The following is a 19,623-nucleotide window of genomic DNA, read 5'->3' on the forward strand; positions in this document are numbered from 1 at the left end:
TCCCACTATACCCGCTATAATTTCCCCTTCTATCTTGATAGACTACCTCATCTGCACATTCAATCTGTCAAGGAACACTTATTTCAAGTTGTCACAGGCTTCATATATCGGGTGAGGCTGGGAGGAGGCAGCAAGTAAACAATTATAATACAAACATGACAAATTCTCTGGGAGGAATTACATACAGAATGTACGGAATCATTGAATAGGGATGTCTAAATCAGCCCAGGAGATGATAGAAGGTTAGGGAAGCATTCCCAAAGGAGTGAAGTCTTGAAGGGTTTATAAGAGCCAGGTAAAAAGGGGTGATGAGAAGGTAGTGAGACACACATGTAATGAGAACAGCATGTTCTAAGAGTTGAAGGCATGGGGTAAGAGAGGGGTGACATATGCAAAACTGCAAGTAGCTGGATAGGCTGAGACAGTACATGTAGGGGTGGTGGAGAGGCAGGAGACAAGGCTGTACGGACAGAAGTGAGTCACATGTTCTTTTTTTTTTGGCAGGACGCGGGCCTCTCACTGTTTTGGCCTCTCCCGTTGCGGAGCACAGGCTCCGGACACGCAGGCTCAGTGGCCATGGCTCACGGGCCTAGCCGCTCCACGGTATGTGGGATCTTCCCGGACCGGGGCATGAACCCGTGTCCCCTGCATCGGCAGGCGGACTCTCAACCACTGCGCCACCAGGGAAGCCCAAGTCACATGTTCTTAATGCCGTTGTCTGAACTTTCTCCTCAAGGCAAATAGTAGCCATGAATCCTCTTAAGAAGGGGCATGACCACATCAGATTTGTGGTAACAGTGTGGGAGATGGTTGCAGGTGGGGAAAGAAGAGCTACATAGAGAAGAGAAACTACAAAGATGCAACTATGGTGATGGCAGTGGGGATGGGGAAGACAGGAAGGATTTGTGAGATATGTAGGAGCTGGTATTGACAGCTGACTGGTTCAGTGGGGGAGGTGAGGGAAAGGAAGGCGTTTAGGAAGATTTCCATGTTCTTGGCTCAGTGGATGGGTGGATGAGCAGTACCACTAAATCAGATGAGGAAACAGCAGTGTGAGGCAACTTGAGCAGGGAAAGGGGAGAATGGTGGAATTCCATTTCTGACATATTGCTTTGAGATGCACAGGGACCGTTGTTGGATGGGGGGTGGAGAATGTGGGGTGCCAGGTAAGCAGACAGAATACAGGGAACATTAAAAGAGAGTGGGCAGAGCTGCTAAGCTGCCAGTTTGCTTCTATCTTCATTGGCAAGAAGACTGGTTTTCAAATTAGAAATGGCAGAACAAACATAAGAGAAAACTGAAGCCCCAAACAGGTGAAGTGAAAGAAAGTATCTAGTCATTTTAAATGATTTCAAGTCTCCTGCTCAGATGAGTTACACACCAAGCCTCTGAAAGAAACTGCAGATGCAATCTCAGAGACACGATTGGTAATCGTCAAGAATTTGTGCAGACTCTAAGACAAGAGAAGGACAACTGTTTTCCAGATTTTTAAAGTAAAGAGAAAAAGATTGTAATGGGAAATATTCAGATAAGTTTCACACCGTTTATGACAAAGATTCTAGAATGACTTATTAAATAGATGGCTTATGATTACTTTAGTTAATGCATGCAGCTGAGAAGAAGGAAGGAGGGCGCGTTGATGGCTATCTGGTGGAAGTTTATTTATACTGCTAGCTTGTCCACACTGATTGTGGCTTGTGTCCTCCCCCTTCCTAAGCACGAAGTGAGTTGTCTGGCCTGCAGTATGAATTCAAGGCTTCTTTATCTGTGATTTGCTGCCTGTGGTACTCAGCCTGTATGTGACCCTTTATGAAAAGAGGTTGACAATTTAAATGAAGAAACCAACAGTCTGAATTCTCCAAGAAATCCAGCATCACCTGTCAGGGTACCCCAGGGAACCGACAAGCAGTGTTAACCTCTGCAGTTATTAGCTTAGACATCAATAAACCTTTGTCTATTAGAATCCCACTACCTTATTTTTTGTGCTCTTTCTTTCTTTACACATACTAACTTTAAAATGAGAACAGGAAACAGTAAGGAAAATGTGGTACAGCATGATGGCAGGAAGGCAGTCATGTCTCACCAACATCTCTACCTCTGGCAGGCTAAGATATAATGTAAAATATCTTGTGTTAAAAAAATATATATATATATACACACACACAACATTAGTCTTTCAGAGACCTTCTTAGAACCTTAAAAAAAAAAAAGGGCAGCCTATTTGAGACCCAGATGACTCTCTTGAACTAAAGTATATCCTCTGGGAGATGTCACCAGTGTCACATTTTAAAATTATATGATCCTACAAATCAAGCAATAGTGGGTTAAAGTTCCCTTCTTAAAGCAAAGCAAAACAAAACAAAACAAAATGAAAACAACCAAAAACCCAGATGTGAAGATTAGTAAAAAGATCTTTTAGAACCACGTTTCATATTCAGATCTGTTTGGTTCATATATAAAGTCATTTCTTCGAGTTGAAAATGATTTCGATATCCAGTAAGTCCCTAACCAATACGAACTGAGACTTGTGCCGTATCCAGGGAGAGGCCCTAGTCCTCTCCCTCCACAAATCTAAACTAGTCCCTCCACAAGTCTAACTTTGGTGCATCTCCCCACCAGAAAATCCAAACAAGCACCTTGTATATCTTTGTCCCTCATTTTCCATCCCCTCCTCTCAATATTTAGAGCAAAGAACAGAAGAGTATCTTCACTGAAGTTACTGGGATCGTCAATGTACCAAAACACAATTTGCACGTGTCTTCCATTTTAAAAGTAATAAATGAAAGGGAATCTTCTTACCGTATTGACCCAATCATGTATGGCTGTGCCAGTTGAACCACAATTGCACCACTTCCTAGCTGATGACATGTATAGCCAGAATCCCAGTCATAGTTCTTAGTGTCCCCATTCAGCAAGGCATTTCGGCTCCGACTGACTCCTTCAATCACGCTGGCACAATCAGCAATTGTTGCAACGTTCTCCATGGGAACTGTGAATCCAACACAAGATTCAGCATCAAGATAAAGAAGCCAAATATATCCCACCAGTGTGCTATGAACAAAATTAATTAATTACTATCAATAATAAAACAGAAATTAGAGCATCTTGATTATCTCAAGATATGAACACATTTCCATGCCAAACAGCTTTTAAAAAAGATGAACCTGAGGCTGGAACAAACCAAACCACATGGTAGCAATTAACCCTAAAGAATTTTATTACAAAGAAACATGATACCCCATAAAATATAGAACGGATAAATACATTGTGAAATATTACTACAGTGGGAAACCACACAGTAGAGATTAATTAACTACAGCTATATCCAAATTGATTAATCAGAAAACAAAGTTGAGTGAGAAAAGCAAGGCACAGAAAAACACAGTGCATGGGTTCATTTATACAAAGCTTTTTAAAAAGGCAAAACTAAAAATATAATTTGTTTAGGGATACATATATAAATGTAAAACTAAAAAGGAAATCCAGGGAATTATTACACAAAATTCATGATCATTGGTATGAGAAAGAGGGAGATGAAATCTTGGAGGGACACCTACCAATGTGTCCAAACATTAATTGATTTCATTTCCAAGATGAAATCCTGGAGGGGCTTCAAAACTACTGGTTTTCTTCTATTCTCGTGAGGCGATAGGTACATAGGCACTTGTTTTATTAGTATTCTATAAACTGTACATATTTATTACACTTAATAAATGTAGTACGTTTGTTTAAAGAAGCATGACATATATAGATTCAGTATTTTAGAATTCATAAAGCAGGAAAACAATCCAGGACATGGTACCAATCCCTTTACAGAATATACAGTTGCCCTCGGCCATGATTCATTTCCCTTTTTTGTCTGTTTACTATTCTGAGCAATTCAACACATACGCTCATCTCTTTGTTCATGAACTGCTGCATTCTGAAACACCAGCTCTGTTTTGATTCTGTGTCTCTCTATATACTTCAAGTCCACATCCACCTGTTCATTTACAAAAGTCTAGGGTATCCACAAAATGATATAGCTGTCCAAAAATGATGTAGATTCTCTAAACACTGAGAAGAGAATGATAAAAGGTGAGAGCCTTTTAAGTCCACTGGGACCTTTTTTGTGCATTTACTAGTGCTGCGATTTTCTTCAGAAATTTAAATTATTTAACCTAAATCTACAATTAACCTTAGCTACTTACATTCAAGATGTGTAGCTTACTTTACAAAATTTTAAAATGGCTTGAAAAAAAGACAATTTCTTTTTAGATATATACTACACTTTTCAGTATAATATTATACTCTATGCAAAGAGAGAGGGTGAGCAGTACTACTATCATGCCAAAACATTTCTAACTTTATAGTGATGTGGAGTAAATAATCTTCCATGTATCTTCTAAGCAATGCATTAACTTTTCAAAGGTGGGCATGCCTGTACTCGAGCCCTCATCTTCCTTCACTACTTGCTTTGCTCCCTCATCTCATATACCTTCACTGCTTGCTTTGCTCTCTGTAGATAAGGACAGCCATCCACAGATAAAGAAGAGAGGAAGGGAAGGAGGAAGGGAGAGAGACTGGATTTTCTGGCCATGAATCCCTTGACTATGAAGCTTAACTCTAAAGCAATAAGCAGAATCTCTGGTAAAGTAACCTGTGAGAGCAGTGTACTGGCAGAGAAGGGGCTTACAGAAAAGCCCCCCTCTGACTTTGAAAGGAGAAGAGATAAAGGACTATATTTAGAGGCTAAGTCATGGTACCTCCATCTCATGGAAAAGGGGAAGTGTCCTGTGATTTGGAAGAGAGAACTAAAGGAAGTGGCACAAGATACACAATAAACTGAGCTGAGACATAAAATCACACTGTAGGTAGCTTAAGCTGCAGTAAGAGACAGCCTCCATTCTCCCAGGTGCTTAAAGAGCACACATTTATTTTTCACCCACACTATGCATTCAACGATGATCAGCAAGGTGACTCTGAGCATTGCATCATGCAGGGAACCTAGTGACGGAAGCTTTGTATTGATTGATATATGCTTCTTCAATCACAGCAGCAGTGAGAAGGGAGTGAACTGGGCACTGGCTCTTAAAACTCCTCCCCCAAAGCAACACACATCACTTTGCTCACATTTTGTTCACTAAGGCAAGTCACAGGGCCTTACCTAACTTCAAAGGGGTTAGGAGAGGGCTAACTTGTTGTGTGCCCAGGAGAAGAAGGGGAATATATGGTCAACAATATTAACGTCTACAATAAACATTAAACCAGGATGAAGGAACGTTCAATAGCCAGATAAATCTAGTTCATTTGTGTAAAGTATATAAAATATTTCAATGTATAAATATACCAAAGGGACATTTAGATTGTTACCATTGTTTTCTCTGTGATTACAAACGTGTCTTCTTGTGTACATAGGTAAGAGTTTCTTCAAGGAATATGTAAGACATATATATGTATATATTTACACACACACACACACACACACATACGGAAGTGGAATTACACTTGTGGCTATGAGTTATCTCATTGGCAGGATGTCAGTCCTTTCTTGGTTAATGTTGAGTTGAAATATTTAATCTTTTCCTATATGATTTGTGTTTTCCCTTTCTTGTATATAAATTCTTTCCAACCCCAAATTTATAAAGATATCTCCCTATATTTTCTTCTAAAAGTTCTCAAATTTTGCTTTTCACGTTTGGTTCTTTAATCTATTTAGGATTTATTTTTGGTATGCTATTAAATACAGATCTACTTTCACCTTTTATTCATAAGGTTAGCTAATTTCCCCAGCACCATTTAATGAACAGTTCATCGCTTCCCTCCACTAATTTATGTTACTTTAGTCACGTATAAAGTTTTCATACGTATCTAAATCTCTTTTTAAGATCTGTACTCTGTTTCCTTAATTTGCCTAGCCTTGTGCCTTTACCATATTGTTTTAATTACTATAATTTTACAGTATCATAAAATTTGACAAACTGAACACCTGTCTTCCCTCTCCTTCGCCTTCTTCTCTGTTTTTCTTCAAAATTACCTTAGATATTCCCGGCCCTTTCAGGAGAATTATGTGTTTTGTTTAAGTTTTCAAATATACTAGCATAAAGGATTCTTCATTATACGCAAATCAATCAATGTGATACACCATATTAACAAATTGAAGGAGAAAAACCATATGATCATCTCAATAGATGCAGAAAAAGCTTTTGACAAAATTCAACACCCATTTATGATAAAAAGCCTCCAGAAAATAGGCATAGAGGGAACTTACCTCAACATAATAAAGGCCATATACGACAAACCCACAGCCAACACTGTTCTCAATGGTGAAAAACTGAAACCATTTCCAATAAGAACAGGAACAAGACAAGGTTGCCCACTCTCCCACTATTATTCAACATAGTTTTGGAAGTTTTAGACACAGCAATCAGAGAAGAAAAAGAAATAAAAAGAATCCAAATCGGAAAAGAAGAAGTAAAGCTGTCACTGTCTGCAGATGACATGATACTATACATAGAGAACCCTAAAGACTCTACCAGAAAACTACTAGAGCTAATCAATGAATCTGGTAAAGTAGCAGGATATAAAATTAATGCACAGAAATCTCTTGCATTCCTATACACTAATGATGAAAAATCTGAAAGGGAAATTAAGGAAACACTCCCATTTACCATTGCAACAAAAAAGAATAAAATACCTAGGAATAAACTTACCTGACGAGACAAAAGACCCATATGCAGAAAATTATAAGACACTGATGAAAGAAATTAAAGATGATACAAACAGATAGAGAGATATACGATGTTCTTGGGTTGGAAGAATCAACATTGTGAAAATGACTATACTACCCAAAGCAATCTACGGATTCAAGGCGAACCCTATCAAACTACCAATGGCATTTTTCACAGAACTAGAACAAAAAATTGCACAATTTGTATGGAAACACAAAAGCCCCGAAGAGCCAAAGCAATCTTGAGAAAGAAAAATGGAGCTGGAGGAATCAGGCTCCCAGACTTCAGACTATACTACAAAGCTACAGTAATCAAGACAGTACGGTACTGGCACAAAAATAGAAATATAGATCAATGGAACAGGATAGAAAGCCCAGAGATAAACCCTCGGACATATGGTCTCCTTAATTTTGATAAAGGAGGCAAGAATATACAATGGAGAAAAGACAGCCTCCTCAGTAAGTGGTGCTGGGAAAACTGGACATTTACATGTAAAAGAAAGAAATAAGAATGCTCTCTAACACCAAACACAAAAATAAACTCAAAATGGATTAAAGACCTAATGCAAGGCCAGGCACTATCAAACTCTTAGAGGAAAACATAGGGAGAACACTCTATGCCATAAATCATAGTAAGATCCTTTTTGACCCACCTCCTAGAGAAATGGAAATAAAAACAAAAATAAACAAATGGGACCTAATGGAACTTAAAACCTTTTGCACAGCAAAGGAAAACATAAACAAGATGAAAAGACAACCCTCAGAATGGGAGAAAATATTTGCAAATGAAGCAACTGACAAAGGATTAATCTCCAAAATTCACAAGCAGCTCATGCAGCTCAATATCAAAAAAACAAACAACTCAATCCAAAAATGGGCAGAAGACCTAAATAGACATTTCTCCAAAGAAGATATACAGATTGCCAACAAACACATGAAAGGATGCTCAACATCACTAATCATTAGAGAAATGCAAATCAAAACTACAATGAGGTATCACCTCACACCATTCAGAATGGCCATCATCAAAAAATCTACAAACAATAAATGCTGGAGAGGGTGTGGAGAAAAGGGAACACTCTTGCACTGGTGGTGGGAATATAAATTGATATAGCCACTATGGAGAACAGTATGGAGGTTCCTTACAAAACTAAAAATAGAACTACCATATGACCCAGCAATCCCACTACTGAGCATATACCCTGAGAAAACCATAATTCAAAAAGAGTCATGTATCACAGTGTTCATTGCAGCTCTTTTTACAATAACCAGGACATGGAAGCAACCTAAGTGCCCATCAACAGATGAATGGATAAAGAAGATGTGGCACATATATACAATGGAATATTACTCAGCCTTAAAAAGAAACGAAATTAAGTTATTTGGGGTGAGGTGGATGGACCTAGAGTCTGTCATACAGAGTGAAGTAAATCAGAAAGAGAAAAACAAATACCATATGCTAACATATATATATGGAATCTAAAAAACAAAAAAAAATTGTTCTGAAGAACCTAGGGGCAGGACAGGAATAAAGACGCAGACGTAGAGAATGTACCTGAGGACACGGGGAGAGGGAAGGGTAAGCTGGGACGAAGTGATAGAGTGGCATGGACTTATATATACTACCAAAAGTAAAATAGATAGCTAGTGGGAAGCAGCTGCATAGCACAGGGAGTTCAGCTCAGTGCTTTGTGACCACCTAGAGGGGTGGGATAAGGAGGGTGGGAGGGAGACTCAAGTGGGAGGAGATATGGGGATATATGTATATGTATAGCTGATTCACTTTGTTATAAAGCAGAAACTAACATACCATTGTAAAGCAATTATACTCCAATAAAGATGTTAAAAAAGAAAAAGAAAGCAGTAAGCCTTGATGTGGGACAAAAAAAACCCCCTAATATACTAGCATAAAAATTTTCACAGTATGTTCTCATTATCATTCCAAATATATATATATATATATATATATATATATATATATATATATATGTATAATTTTTTTGTGTGTGGTATGCGGGCCTGTCACTGTTGTGGCCTCTCCCGTTGTGGAGGACAGGCTCCGGACGTGCAGGCTCAGCGGCCATGGCTCACAGGCCCAGCCACTCTGCAGCATGTGGGATCTCCCTGGACTGGGGCATGAACCCATATTCCCTGCATCGGCAGGCGGACTCTCAACCACTGCGCCACCAGGGAAGCCCCCAAATATTTTTATTTGTACCTTTTCTTTCTTTTTTTGTCAGTCCTATACATGTTTGTCTACTACATTAGTGTTTTCAAAAAAACAATTTTCAATTTTGCGGATTATTTTCTTTATTTCCTACTTCACTAAATCTGCTCTTTTTATTATTTCTTCTTTCTATTCCTTTGGATTTATTCTATTTTTTTCTAAATATCTGAAGCAAATAATGAGCAAAACATTAACTTTTCTTCTTTTCTAATAAATGCATTTAAAGCTAATATTTTACCTCTAAGTCCTGCTTTATCTTTACCCTTAAGTTTTAATATACAGTGTTTTGAAGAGTATTAGAGTCAACTATGGTGTAGAATGTTCCTCCATCTGGGTTTTCTGACATAAAGTGTTTTAAAAGTTGATTGCATCTAAGTTTTTTCTAATTTCCATTAAGATTTTTGTTTGCTTCACAAATTATTCATAAGAACGTTTTTTAACTTTTCAAGTTTTTGTTACTGATTTTTAATTACACTGTAATGTGGATAAAAAGGTGTGGTCTGTATGATACTGACTTTGTAGAATTTGATGAGATTTGCTTTTCTGTGGTCTAGTTCATGGTTCTTATAAATATTTTACATGTGCCTGAAGAGAATGTGTATTCTCTAATTTGGGAGGTGTATGTTTCTATATATATCTACTATATCGAACTTACTGAGCTGTTCAAATCACTTACATGCTTATTAATTAATGGGAGAGGTTTGTTTAAATTTCCCACTATGACTGTAGATCTGTCAATTTCTCCTTGTAATTCTGTCAATTTTTGCTTTATGTATTTTGAGAACACATCATTTCGTGTATATTATTTTAGAATTATATCTAACTGGTAGATTGAACCTTTCATCATTATGTAGTGTAATTTTTTATCTCTAATAATCCTTTGCCCTAAAATCTACATGTTCTGATGTCAAATAAATATAGTGCCTTTATTTTGGCTACTGTTTCCTTAGCATCACTCTTCTAGTTTTCTGGTCTCTTGTGATAACATATAACTAGATTTTTGAAAAATTCAGTGTCCTTTGTCTTTTAACTGGCAGATTTACATGACTTATATTAATTGTTATTACTGATGTATACTAATTCACTTTTTGAAAAAAAAAATATTTATTTTAGGCTGTGTTGAGTCTTTGTTGCTGCACACAGGTCCCCTCCAGAGGCTGCGATAGGGGGCCACTCCTCATGGCGGTGTGCGGGCCTTCCACTGCAGTGGCCTCTCCTTCTGCAGAGCATGGGCTTCAGGTGCATGGACCTCAGCAGTTGTGGTGCCCGGGCTCAGTAGTTGTGGCTTGCGGGCCCCAGAGAGCAGGCCAGGCAGCTGTGGCGCATGGGCCCAGTTGCTCCACGGCACGCGGGATCCTCCCGGACCAGGGCTCGAACCTGGGTCCCCTGCATTGGCAGGCTGACTCCCAACCACTGCGCCATTTACTCACTTTTATTTCTACTTACAAGTTTTTTTTTTCTCTGCTGCTTCCCCCACCTCTCTGTCTACTCTGTTCCTGTTTTCTAACAGATTGAATTTCCTTTATTTTCCCCACCAGCTATCCCTACTGATTTGATTGGGAAGTTATATATTCTATTTCTATTCTTTTACTAAATTCTATATACGCATACCAGACTTAACAATGCCTAAAATTAAAAATCACATATTCCCTTCTCCTGAACACTATAAAAGATCTTAACACTTTTTCATACAAATCATCTTGCCTCTTGGCTTGTTATTCTTACCTAACATTTTACTTCTACCTTGTTTTAGACTCTCAAAATCAGTCATCATTATTATTATCTCATACAGCCAAAACTTATTTATTCACATTCACCAATTTATTCACCTTTACTTTTTTTATATCCTCCTTTCTTCTTGGGTCAACTTCCTTCTAAGACACATCCATTCAGCAAAGTCTTTACTTGAAAGTATATTTTGCCACCACTCTTGAAAAATAGTTTAATTGGGTATAGAACTCTAAGTGAAAAGCTGTTTTTCCTCAGCACTTTTAAGATATTATTCCATAGTCTTCTAGCTTCTACTGTTATGTCTGCTATCCCTCTAACTGCTGCAATTTGTTTTTTTCTCCGCAGTTAATTTTAAGGATTTCTTTTTGGTTTTAGTGTTTTGCAATTTTACTATGTTGTACCTAGATGCAGACTAAATTTATCCTGCTCAGGACTGAATATAAGCATTTATGGCTTTTATCAAGTCTGGAACATTTTAACCATTATTTCTGTGAGTATTGATTCTCCCTCATTTTCTGTTTTTTTTTCTTCTAGAATTCCCATTAGACCTCTGTTGGAACTTCTCATTCTATCCTCTCTACTTCCTTTCATTTTTTCCTCTTTACCTCATTTTTTTCCTCTTTACCTCTTTTTGAAGCATTCTGGGTAATTTCTTTAAATTACTGTTTGTGTTCACTGCTTCTCTCCAGGTGTGTCTCATCTACTGTTTAACCTGTCCACTGAGTTTTAAAATTTCACTGTCAAACAAAAACTACCCAGTATTGAAAATAAGTGAACTGAAGCTATGTGTATTAGCAAGGGTCAATCTTACAAAGAAAGTTGGTTAAGAAGAACAAGTCAGAAAAATACAAAGTGTACAATTCCACTTCTGTTGTTCAGTGATAAACACCTAGTGAATCTCACCTATGTGGTGAGATTAGAAAGGAGAGCTAGGGAGTAGTAAACACAAATTCAGATGAATGGTGACCTCCAGATAGGAGGATAGCAGGGATGTGCTGTGGGGGGAACACACAAAGGGCTTTAAAGACTTGGTAGTGATATGGGAACATATGTATATGTATAACTGATTCACTTTGTTATAAAGCAGAAACTAACACACCATTGTAAAGCAATTATCCTCCAATAAAGATGAAAAAAAAAAAGATTTGGTAGTGTTCTATTTCTCAAGATGGGTGGTGAACATGTGAGTGTTCCTGCTCTCCAAACTTTACATATATGTTCCTTATGTTCTTTTCCACAAATGGAATATTGGTTATTTTTTAAATTCCACAAATGTTAATACTGTTTTTATGAAAACCAGAAATATGGCAAGTAATTTCAGAGGGTTTGAAAGGATAAACCTTTTAGGAGTCTTTACAATGCTGATGTGCTCTGTAGTATCCACTAGGTCTTGACGGTTGTCCTTGCTGACTCTCCCTGAGTTTATCAATTTCCTCCTAAGCTACCTTACTGCTTCACAATTTTATCCCTAGATGATCTGATTTTAACTAGACAATTAACGCAGCAGCATCAGAGACGATCATAAAATCATTAGTGATATGGTTTAAAGCTCTTTGGGAAAAAAGGCTGGGATAAGCACTCAGAATTCCTTTTCTAAAGACATATTTAGAAATATTTATTAAAGGAGATTCTTTCAGTCTCCAACATTTTCTCTAAGCAAAACTGCCCTAGTAATATCACCCTCTGACCCTCTGGAATCTTAAGGTAGTCTAACATATGCTACATTAAAGAACTTTGCCTTCTTGGGACTTTCCTGGCAGTTCAGTGGTTAAGACTCCACACTTTCACTGCTGTGGGTCTTGGTTCAATCCCTGGTCGGGATTTAAAAAAAAAGAACATTTCAAAAACAAAAACAGAAACAGTGCCTTCTTAACAAAAAATCCTATATCTATGTGCTGGAGAACCGTATTCCATGGTTTCCACTTTGATCTTGACATCATCATTCATTAATGTTTTTCAGTCAAAGTCTGGATGTACAAAGGGTGCCCAACACAGATAAACATAGACACATATAATACACAGAGATAGACTGTATTAGTGAAATCTACACCAACTCCCAAATTTCCTTTCAAGAAATTGCTTTTGCTAGAACTCTATTAGCAACTTGATAAGCAACTGTACTTATTCCATAAGGTAGAAAATCAGATCAGCACTTTTCTTAATTCTCATTCCTATGTTTTAAACAATGAGTCAAATTAACAATATAACGACCAAATGATGCCAACGGGTGGAAAGAAGAGAAGGATAGGGACCTGGGCACAAACCCTGTGGATAAAGACTTTCTGTAAATGACCAAGGTGAGACCATAATTCCAGCACTGGGCCAATACTTAATATCCAAACCAGTATTTCAATCTGATCTAACCTGACAATTGGAGATTTAGCATGTGAGTTTCATAAGGGCAGGAACTTTTGTTTCTTTTTTTCACTGCTGTATTCCCAACTGATAAGAAAGAGTGCCTAGCATATAGCAGTTATTAAATAAATATTTGCTGAAAGAATGAATCAGAGCTGGAAAAGCATGCATATATAGGTGTGGCACTTAACATAGCTCCTTACCAAAAGCTAGAAAATCTAAAAGTTACTGAATAAAGCAGAAAAAACTGCTTTCTAAGGGAAAGTTTTCTTAGAAAAGTGAAGTATGATCAATCTCTGGGTCTTGACCTAAACATTAAAAAGAAAACAATTATGCCCACTGCAGAAGAGCTGCTTTATAAGCACTACATATACCCTTAGCTCTCTCAACTTCTCTTCCCCTAAAAGTTTGTCCCACATACAGAAAGATTGGTCACTCATGGTAGACTAAAATATTTTCTGATAGGGAAACCATTTGGGGGAGAACAGGAGGAAGAGGAGGAATGTATATAATAACATGACTTGTAAAGACTACAGAAGCTTTTTTATGCCTGACAGTATTGCTATCTGGTTATAGTCATACCATAAGAGTTCTCAGAGAAGAGGTCTGTCCTAAATGTCACCACTGGGTTTACTAATATAGGCCACCTCCTTCATTTCAGCAGGAAAAAATTCTGTTATTAATTCTTCTTCCTAGAAACACAAACCTCAGCCTGCCTAGTTGGACTGCATAATAATTACTCAGTGGTTTGAATAAATTCTGTGGCCTTTTTTCCTGGGAAAAATTAGAGAGTGATTCTAACTGACTGCAGCGCACAGAAGGTGCCATACTGTTTTACTTCCCGTAGGGGCCGGGCCACTCCCCATCTGAATGTTCGTTACTGTCTTTCATATGTGTCTGATAAATTTATTAAAAACACCATCTGGATGGAGCTCAGCTTTGTGCTGTATTTCCAGTCTTCCAGTTTCCTCCCTTGTCCCACTGGAATTTCTGCCCCAATTTGTGTCACTTTGTTTACAAAACCATATTGCCAAAGCCCAGCATCTCGCGTCTGTCTCTTTCTGGTTTTCCTTTGCCATCCTTCAGCTACATACCTATTACAGTAGCCTGTGCTAGGAGCAAAGGGGAAGTGCCTGGGCAGAAATTACTTTTCCCCCCTCTGTGCACATAGCAATTCTGCTCAGACAAATTTAATTTGCTGCTTCTGAATGCAAAAATTGCATGTTAACCAAGTGTATACATTCTGCAAGTGTATGAATATTGGGATGACTCACACTGTGGGGAACTGCAGAAAAAGTGATCTGAAAACAATTGTACTGTCCTCTGTTCTTACACAGGCACCAGGGTGGCCAACAGCCTGCCTGTAAATTTAATTCAGGAGTAATAAATTTTTTAAAAGGCAGTATTACTTCACTAGGACATGACCTGAGGGCCACCTGTACCAGCTATATTTAAAGATAAGACTGACATGTTATTTAACTGTCTCCAGAGATCACCTTTGAGAGATAGGGGGAAAAACCCATTTGAAACAGTTTTTAAAAGTGAAATAGCACTTAGCACTTAACAGAGGATTGTCATCCTCAAAAACAGTGCTTGATACAGCAGAAACTAACACAACAATGTAAAGTAATTATACTCCCATAAAGATGTTTAAAAAAAAAGAAATAAACAAGTAAGCAAGTAAAAAAACAAACAAACAAATAGTGCTTGTGTTGGGCTTCATGCAATGTTTCCCTGGCTGTTTTCATTGCAAATTGTTTTCTAATAGCACAGTGGTTCACGCAGCCATCAAGTACTTAAAGTCTCAGGGAGATTCTTCTCTGTTGCCAAGATTTTCAGAGTTATAAAATATTTCCTTCAAAAAGACAACTAGGACTATCAGCTTAAGGTCACATCTAGATATTCCCCTACAGACCTACACTATTTTTTGAAAGGGGGACTTACCCTAGGGGCCTATCCACAGGCCTACATAGGAACTTGTTGCTGACCAGGCAAGCTTCCAACCCAACTGCAATCCAACCTTCTGTCAACTTACTCTAAAGGGAAAAATACTCACAGCTGTTATGTCTGAACAGCTGTAAATGAACAATAGCTAATTAGAGCACAAGCCCATTTTTCTTGGAAACTATCAAAAAGCTACAAAAATGTATTCTGCAACACTGGCACTAAGTTACATTCATTCCTGGTTTTATCTATCAGGTTAAAAAAAAAAATCAATTTTCTTGGTGCATCCACTATGGAAAACAGTATGCAGGCTCCTCAAAAGACTAAAAATAGAGTCGCCATATGATCCAGCAATCTCACTCCTGGGCATATATCCGGACAAAAATATAATTTAAAAAGAAACATGCACCCCTATGTTCATAGCAGCACTATTTACAATAGCCAAGACATGGAAACAACCTAAATGTCCATTGACAGATGAATGCATAAAGAAGATGTATATATATACAATGGAATACTACTCAACCATAAAAAAGAATGAAATAATGTCATTTACGGCAACATGGATGGAACTAGAGATTATCATACTAAGTGAAGTAAGTCATAAAGAGAAAGACAAATACCATATGATATCACTTATATATGGAATATAAAACATGACAGAGTTGAACTTTTATGAAACAGAAACAGACTCACAGACATAGAGAACAGACTTGTGGTTGCCAAGGGGGAGAGAGGGCGGAAGAGGGATGGAGTGGGAGTCTGGAGTTAGCAGATGCAAACTATTATATATAGAATGGATAAACAACAAGGCCCTACTACATAACACAGGGAAATAAATATATTAAATATTCTGTGATAAACCATAATGGAAAAGAATATTTAAAAAAGAATGTATAGGGCTTCCCTGGTGGCGCAGTGGTTGAGAGTCCGCCTTTCGATGCAGGGGACATGGGTTCATGCCCTGGTCCAGGAAGATCCCACATGTCACGGAGCGGCTGGGCCTGTGAGCCATGGCCGCTGGGTCTGTGCGTCCGGAGCCTGTGCTCCGCAACAGGAGAGGCCGCAACAGTGAGGGGCCCACGTACCGCAAAACAAACAAACAAACAAAAAGAATGTATATACGTATAACTGAATCACTTTGCTGTACAGCAGGAATTAACACAACATTGTTAATCAACTATATTTCAATTTAAAAAAATCACTTTTCAATCATATAGTATATCACATTACATTGTTGAAGAAAACCCTTTAAACTTTTCCTTTCCCAAATATGCCCCGGTTCCCAGCACCATGGAAAGGCTGCTTCCTAACACAATTCCAAAGGAGTCAGTCATGACCATCTCTCCATATCTGCAGGGGAAGCCCATGGGAAGAAACCAGACCTTGCCTTTTCAATGCTGGCGACCCATTCCTCTGAGCCTCTTTTCCTTTTTTCTTTGTTTTCATTTTTGTCTGTTTCAGTCAGTATAATCTGTGTTCTCATCATTCCTTTTATAGCTCCAATTCTAAACATCACCAACGTTGCCCAAATCACACACCCTATCTTGAGATTATAAGGACGTTGACAATCATGCTGGGTTCTATTTAGCCAGTGACAGGAAGAGGTAACACTTTTCCAAACTTTAAATGTGGCTTTCCCTTCTCCCAAAGTATGCAAACTTTATAACTTTAGAAAGTTATAGCTCCAAACATGTTTCAGAGAACATGGCAGTTTATAGAAGACGGAGGTGAGAAATCAGAGGTGGTTATTCCCAGGGGCAAAGGTGAGGTGGGGTGGGGGGGTCAGTGGATGCCAAGTATGCATGTTCACCAGGATTAGTGAATTCACAAAGCACCTTCCAGAACTAACTGCTTAAGAGGTTTACTCTCTTATCTGTAGTTTTCAAACTCCAGCATTCACGCTGGGGGTTTTAGCTGTGAAAATCTTCCATTCAAAAAGACCTTAAAGAATCAAGCATCAGATGTTTAACAGCGGTAAGCACTGCAGCGTTTCAAAGGGGGATTCACTCTGCAGGTGAGGCCTTTAAATTTAGGACAAAGGAATTTCCAGATGTAAGAAAAAAAATAGCCCAAACAGCTAACTCTGTGTTTGAACTAATAGGCAATATCTCATTGGGGTGATTTTTTTCCTTTTCTCTGGACAAAATCTGTCAGAGAAAGACTCTACATCTGCCCCCTACATCACGACAAGTTATTTAAGCTGATATGGGGGGAAATACCTAACATACAAAAAGTCACTGAAATTGGTTTTGCAAGTTTAGGAAACCCTTTCTCAAAAAAATTTAAAAGTTATAATATAAAGGGCATCTTTTTCTATGAGTAGTATAAGAGTTTTACATGGATTTATTTTTCCTTATGTCCTAAAAGATGTTGATATCAACAGAGTTTTTTTTGTTCCACACTAGTGGCTGAAAGGTCTTCTCAGGCCACAACAATTTTGTGACTCAAGATCAGAGATGTCACCACAGCTTTGGGGGAATATTTCTCATTCGTGTTAAGCATAGAACAAAGATGTGCAAGAGGTTTTTAAAAGGTCCACAAAAGAAGCAGTGGTTTGCACAGAAATTTTTGTGTGTGTTTTTTTTAAACCATCCCTTTAACAAAGTAGTAGCTCTTCTCTCTCTCTCTTTTTAAAATTTTTGTCATTTTAAGCTGGCGGATGTATCTGGTTCAAACTTTAAGTCAGAATGATTCTGAGATAATGGATAACTTGAGTCTTATGATCTTGAATGACAGTCCTTTAAAATGTATCAATAAATATAAAATTTGAGATTTTACTAACAATAGTTATCAGCAGTGAGGCAATCAAACATTAAGTGGAATCCTGTACATTTTACAGAAAATGTCCCAATCAGATCTGTGGCAAGTATGCTCCTACAGGGCCACTTTGGCAGAAACTACCTGCCACAGATTTTGGAGGCAGAGAGAAAAAGGTGGGAGATGACACCAAATTCTCACATGTTGTAGTTCCCACAAAGCATCCTGGATTGAACTGTGTGAGAAGGAAAGACTCTCTGAGAATCTCAAGGGAGCAAGACTGGAATTCAGAAGAAACATACAGGTAAAGGGGAGTCTTAACTTCTGAATATTGAGCTTTCAGAATTGAGACTCTGTAATCAAATCCCACAGGATGCCTGAGGGAAAACTTGCCTCCCTGGGCTCTCCCAGTTTTAGCCTGAGGGGCCAGCCCAGGGCTGTGGGGAAGTTGAGCAATCCCCTGGGTGAGACTGAGGTTTTGCTCCCTAACAGGCGAACTTGGGGTCCCTGGGGAAATCTGTCTACCTAGCTTCAAAGACTGACAATCAAAGTCTTGTGAGTTCCCTGGAACAACTTTACTCATACTCCTAAGTAAAGTAGTTATGAGAAAAAAAAAAAAACAAAACTCAGGAAAAAGTACGATTTACACTACCTCTGGAGGCCAAAGTTAATCTAGATTGAAGAAACAGAATCATGCTATGTTTTCCAGTAGGCTTACGGTGTACGATGAAATGAGTCTTGTCTAAAATACAACAAAAGCCAGTTTAAACAGCACCTTCTGCTACTACTCTCAATTAATTCTTCTTCTAATGGTTTACACTTAGTGCTTTGGGAAATGAAAAATGGGTGTGAGTATTTTTAAACAGAAGTTTATTATGAATATTCTGGGACCTGTCAGTTAGGAAGTATCTTATTTCTGAGTTCTAGCTCTCTTTGCCTCATGTCTCTATACTTTAATTCTGAGAGGAAAAACGTTTGCTACCCCCTGCCTGCCTTCAGCTCGAACATCCACTGGACCAAGGCAACGGACTGGAAAGCAGGTACCTGAGGAACTCACCTCAGTTCTGTAAACCATGCCCTAGGCAATCTCGAGAAGGCCATTTAACTACCCCGTGACTCAGTTTCTTTACCCATAAAGAAAAGAATCCCTTCCTCCTCCTGCCTTCTTATGAATATTGAAAGAATAAATTAGATCATGTTCACAAAAGCATCCTGAGATTTTCAAAGAATCACAAGATCCAGGCTTGGTGCTTCCCTAGTCATGAAGGGGCAGGCTTTCCCCACATGGTGTGGGTAGGTGGGACCAGCATTTCAGAAATCTGGGTGTTGAGGTGAGACTTTTATTCTCATGAGTCACCTTGTAATTGTAAAAGGATAGGAAGCAGGGAAATGAAGAACCAATAACAATTCTACTGACCAGCAAAAACCTATTAGCACCTGCTAGTGTAATAATGCAGCTGGCACTTTCAGAGAAACCAAGAAAGCACTTCCTTCTGGTCGATATTTGCTGGGGACAGCGATTTCTGACCTACCGAATCAGATCAAGATCATGGGAGTTATTAGACCAAAGAAGTCTCTTTGTGCTAACAGTACGGTGGCTGGGGGGGTCTCCTTTCATTAAACAAAGGGGTCTGTCCACGACCTGCCTTCTAGGGTAGTCACCGCTTTGAGGTTTCATGAGCTATCACCATTGAATGAACAAATCAAAACGCATTGAAAAAAAAATCACAGACACAAATAGGTTTACAGTTTACCAGTGACATGGACAGTGATAAATGCCATATGGGTGCTCTACTCTTCTTGGGTGAAAGCAGGATGGGGGCCGGGGGAGGGGAGAGGGAGAGGGAGAGGGAGACGGAAGGTTCCCTACAGTATTTAGATGGTCTTCAAATTTTCA

General features: G+C 38.5%; 1 protein-coding gene across 2 annotated transcripts in view; it reads right to left on the bottom strand.

The window, feature by feature from the left end:
• Window positions 1-19,623, bottom strand: part of BTBD9 (BTB domain containing 9) — a 405,791-nt gene that overhangs the window by 97,669 nt on the left and 288,499 nt on the right. For both annotated transcript variants that reach the window (XM_065885106.1, XM_065885107.1), the window contains one exon: window positions 2,800-2,989. In XM_065885106.1, the coding sequence (XP_065741178.1) occupies window positions 2,800-2,989 (190 nt within the window). The remainder of the gene's footprint in view (window positions 1-2,799; window positions 2,990-19,623) is intronic.

The sequence above is a fragment of the Phocoena phocoena genome, chromosome 10 (assembly GCF_963924675.1).
Source record: "Phocoena phocoena chromosome 10, mPhoPho1.1, whole genome shotgun sequence".
NCBI lineage: Eukaryota > Metazoa > Chordata > Mammalia > Artiodactyla > Phocoenidae > Phocoena > Phocoena phocoena.